Source organism: Setaria viridis, chromosome 8 (genome assembly GCF_005286985.2).
Source record: "Setaria viridis chromosome 8, Setaria_viridis_v4.0, whole genome shotgun sequence".
Lineage (NCBI taxonomy): Eukaryota > Viridiplantae > Streptophyta > Magnoliopsida > Poales > Poaceae > Setaria > Setaria viridis.
The window spans coordinates 17,862,310-17,867,340 of NC_048270.2; the positions used below are offsets into that span (position 1 = coordinate 17,862,310).

The 5,031-nt window shown below is 47.6% G+C and overlaps 1 protein-coding gene across 1 annotated transcript; it reads right to left on the reverse strand.

The window, feature by feature from the left end:
- Nucleotides 1-2,034: 2,034 nt before the first annotated feature.
- LOC140220235 (uncharacterized) lies at nucleotides 2,035-3,303 on the reverse strand. Its single transcript, XM_072290252.1, has one exon. The coding sequence runs from the start codon at nucleotides 3,199-3,201 to the stop codon at nucleotides 2,035-2,037; it is 1,167 nt and encodes a 388-aa protein (XP_072146353.1). The 5' UTR covers nucleotides 3,202-3,303.
- Nucleotides 3,304-5,031: the final 1,728 nt, after the last annotated feature.

The window sequence follows — 5,031 nt, forward strand, 5'->3', positions numbered from 1 at the left end:
CTACAGTAAATTGTGGGCGCAAAAGCAAACAGCAAACGGAGATTTCGGGTGTTTCAACATCCGTCCGAAGATTTGGGATACCTGGCGTCAAATTTCTGATTTCAAAAATATTTGAACACATATTGACCTACGGAAGATTCTTATCCCATCTACACAGCTGGAATAAGGCTTGGGAGCTGTGTGCCATGTGTCCTTGGATCAAAAGTTTTTTCTCTAAGGAAAATGGAGGAAATTACAAGATTGCCCCTCAAGCTGATTTTTTGATTCAACCTAAGGCTTGGGGGCTACTCCATATGGAGTGAGATTTTCATCGCACGTCCATATCTAGGTCAAATTTGGAGATTCAGCGACCAAAGATTCAAGATTTCAAGATCAATATGAGGCTTGAGTACCTTTTAGCCGCATGGTAGTACTCGGGTTCCTTCTGAAGACTCAACTAGACGAAGTACTCGAAGAGCACCAGAACAAGTTGGCAACGTCAACAGAAGAACTCAGAGCACCTGCATTTGACTAAAAAGTACTCGGGGGCTTGTCATACATACATGTATGGGCATACCAGGCAGGGTACACAGTCCTACAAAAAAGGCTATACACCCGAGCGTATCTGATATGGAGACTATGGTGTAGGGTGGCGTGGTCTACATGGAAAACCAAGAGCTAGACTAGGATCAGGAAACTACTCATGCAGACCGAGTAGGACTCCTCAAGTCGTATCCGACTAGTTTCCTGTAAACAACCGACCTGTAACTCTGCCCCCCGGATATATAAGGCGGGCAGGGACCCCTCCAAAGGATCGAATCCCATCGAGCATCAATACAACCCAATACAACACACAGGATGTAGGGTATTATGCTATTCAGCGGCCGAACCTATCTAAATCGTGTGTCTGTTTTCACCATCGAGTTCCTGATTGTGGTGAGCCCCACTAACCAAAACACTACCTTGGGCACCCCCATCGGTAGGTTGCCGGGTCTAAACATCGGAAGGTGGTTGTTACCATCGAAATGTTTTGTTTTCTCATGTGCACAAATCATTTGATGAACTTCATAAATTACAATCATATCTTTCCTTTTTGGCCACGTGTACAAATAATATCATTAATTTGGAAAAAAAATTGACACATGAATTTATGCCATTATTAGAAATAAAGTGAATTGGGAAATTCATATGTTAATCACCAACTCTCTCCTCTGTATTAAGATCTAAGGAGACTAATAGCCAAAACCAGGTTTATCTTTTTAATGAAAATTGAAGGAAACATTCATCAAGTATGTCTGTTCTTGAAAATAATTTAATTAAATGTTATTATGCAATAACATAATTTTTAGGAAATTTTAGATATGTTTATTCATTTTTACTGAAAAAAATTAACATGTAAACTAAATGTGTTGTAAACAAGAATGTAGTTTGGGCTTAGAGCTTGGGTTTGGGCCGGCATTTCAGTAACCTCATGCGGCTAGCTTGCGTCGTGCCGTGGTTGTCTGCTTGCTGCCGTCCGATCAGGATCGGACGGATGCCTGTGTGCTCAGCCAGTACAAATTTGCCGCGCGGCCGATCCCCCGAGATCCTTTTCTCCTCCGATCCCTTCCACACCATGGTGGTGGCGAGAAAGAGAGGCTGCGGCAGCTCACCTCAGCGGTGGTGCCCCTCCTCCCTCGCGGCATCCACTACTAACTCGCTTCCGGCGTCCACGTACCCTGCTCCTCCTCCTTCCTCGGGTGGCGGATCCGCGGCGGAACTGTTGCGCTGCCGTAGCGGATATGCGGTAACACATCGCGACCAGCGTAGTGGCGGCGGCTGGACCCCACTATGGCTTGCAGTTCCAGCAACGGCGAGCGGCTCCATCCTCGTGGAGGTCCATCCCTGGCAGCAGCTCAAGATCCTGCGTTCACCTCCATCCTTGCAATACCCAAGGATGGTGAGTCCGCATGTTGACTCCTCCGGTCCTCCCAAGGTGAGACCGAACAGCCAAAGGATAACTCAAATTCGAAACAATGTTGTTTGGACATGTAGTTGTAACGAGGAATTAGAATTTTATGTCCGTAGTTGGTGCTTATCTTGTTTCCACGCAATACTTCTCCTGCAATACTTCTCCTGCAATACCTCCGAGATGAAGTTGTGCATGCTGCCGGAGTCGAGGAGGGCGAGGAGAGACGCAGCACCGATGACCACGGCGATCTGCATGGTGCTTGCCATGGGCACCCCTGCCACGGCCTGCAACGAAAAACATGGCGCCTCGGTATTGCGTTCCTCGTCATCCGCGGCGTCCAAGGTGTCCTCGAGCTCCACACCTTCAATAAAGAAGAGGCGCCTGCAAAACCGGTTATGGCCCCGAGTATATTTTTCATTGCAATTGAAACAGAGCCCCAGATAGCGGCATTCCGCCATCTCGTCCGGAGTAAGACGCCGCTGATTGCTCTCGCTGCGGCCTTGCTGGGCGGCCACTGGAGGAGCAGGGAGCGCCAGCGGCTGGTGTGGCGCCGGAAGGGCTGGCCTGGGGCCGGGCGCGGGAAGGAGGCCGCGCGGCGGTGGCCGAGGAGGGTGCGGCGCCGGTCGTTCAACTTCCATGAGCTCCACCTGACGCGCCAGGCTCATAGCGGCCGCTAGCGTCGCCGGATTGTGGAGGCGGACGACGTGGCTGAGCGGCGGCAGAAGACCCCCTGTGAAGAGCTGAACGCGTTGGGCCTCATCCAGCCGGCCCGCGCGAGGCAGGAGGGCCTGGAAGCGATTGGAGTAGTCCTCTACAGTCCCCGTATGCCGGCACTCAGCGAGCTCGAATAGCAGAGCCGAGCGGAGGGGAGGCCCGAAACGCAGGTGCAGGAGCTCCTTGAAGCGCCCCCACGGCGGCGGCCCCTCGTCCTCCTGGAGTTGGGTATACCATAGCTGGGCGACGTCCTCCAGATGATACGAAGCCAGCCACACGCGCTCCTCCGCCATTGTACGTTGCTGGCGAAAGTAGGATTCGCACCTGTTGATGAAGAGTAGCGGATCGGACTTGCCGTCGTAGCGGGGAAAATCCAACTTTTGGAACTTGGGGGGGCGCTCAGCATCGCGTGGCCCCTCCGGGCGGCCACCGGCGGCGCTGGTGGACGACGAGGATGGCTTTTCCTTCATAGCTGCCATGTCAGCCTTCAGGGTTGTCACTTCCGTGGTGAGGGATTTCAGTAATTCCATCACATCGGCGAGGGTCGGGTCGCCCATGGCCGGCGGTGGTGGCGCGGACGTAGTAGCAGACGGTGGGGATCGTGGAGGGTTCGTGTGGGGAGCGGTGGCGGTCGAAGAGGTGGAGCGGGTGGGAGAGGATCGACGAGACCGTGATACCAAGTTGTCAAGGACGTCGAGCCCTCGACTAGCCGGACCGCGGCTACGGAGCTCGTAGCCATCGGCCGTCTTCTCCGGCGAGGTTATACCCCTCAACCGTAGGCTTAGTAGATACAGAGAGATAGGAGATATAATTCTTGCTTGCCAATGTTCACGATTACAGCAGTGTATATATGGCCAATGGCCCAACCTAAGTATAGAAAGTATTGCTTGATTGAGATTACCAAAACTAAGTTTCTATCTTTAGTTGCTAGAGTTTGATTCTAGCAGTGCTTGACCCGCACGTTCGGCAGCGCGGCGTACGTCGCGGGCGCGTCTGCGCCTGCCGTATGTACGCCCGTACATGACAAAGGCACAGATATATGTATACGCTTGTGTTTTGCTTACCTTAACGTATGATACACTGGTAGTGCTAATATACATTCCAACTATTTCTCTGCTGCACAAGCTTCTGTACCATAGTAATATGTCTGTACGTTCTAGAGCAAGTATATATGTTCTCTGCAGTGCTTATGTAGGATTTATTTTGACCTTTTCTTTACTTTTTAAGACAGGCCAAGGAAGGGGGGTAGTGCTTTGAAGAGACTGTCAAGCCCAAGCAGTGGTTCCATTAGTCCCCCCTCATGTCTTAGTTTGGTGCATTCACTTGCCCTCTATATTTATCTGATATTCTGAACAATTAGAGCTTTAATTCTTTCCATATGAAAATCTTAGGATATGAAGGGAGGGCTTAAAATGGGGCAGGCAGCTTAGTAGGACCTGACAGGAGTGAAGAAGCCAAAGCGGCATGAGCAGGGTATGATATGCAAGGTTCTGAACAAAAGAAGCTCATGAAAGAGCTGTAAGTTTCTGAAAAAAAAAGCTGAATGTATTGTTGAAACATACCAGCATATTTAATTAGTCATCGTCTGAAATAAATTAGCATGATGAGTAGCTAGGTGTGAGATCATTTTTATTTTATTGAAACCATCGATATTATTTGATGGTCTAAAATAAATTAGCATGATGAGTAGCTAGGACTCTTTTCTAGAAAAGGAATGGTTCCAATGGGTCATTGAATTATGTTTCTATTCAACAACTATTGAGGACTCGTAATCAAAAGAAAAAACAGCAGGTATGAATACCAATGTGATTTGTCTTTGAAATGGTGGGTAATATGGTATCTATGATATGTCAATAAAGTTCATCAAACTGGCGGGGATCTTGTCATCTCAAACGGTATATGATATTATTACAGGGTGCTCCTTAATTTACTTTATGTCTTTACTATATCAATATGATCATTAGTTTGCACGTGATAAGTTATTCCATGCACTTAATCACCAAGGTTCCTACATTAAATTAATAAATTCTATGTGTGTTCAGAAAGCATGGACAACCAAAATATTTAGAGAAAGATTTATGCCTATATGCTGGTGATGGACAACTAGAAGAATGAAGAATTATAGAAAGGTTTATTGGTGACTGCTGGTGCTGATGGGGCATGAATAGATCAATAACAGAACTTATATTTAGTTTTATTTTATTGTGCCAAACATAGTTGCAAACTTGTAGTCGGAGATGATGTTTTTATTCAGCTGTGTTCATATTTATTTTAGCAGTACTCTGGTCATTATGTTATTACTTTGGTTAAGACATATTTGAAGTTAATGAAGGTTTGAGTTCTTATATGTGACGATGAAATATATTCTCATGGCACAATTATTTTGT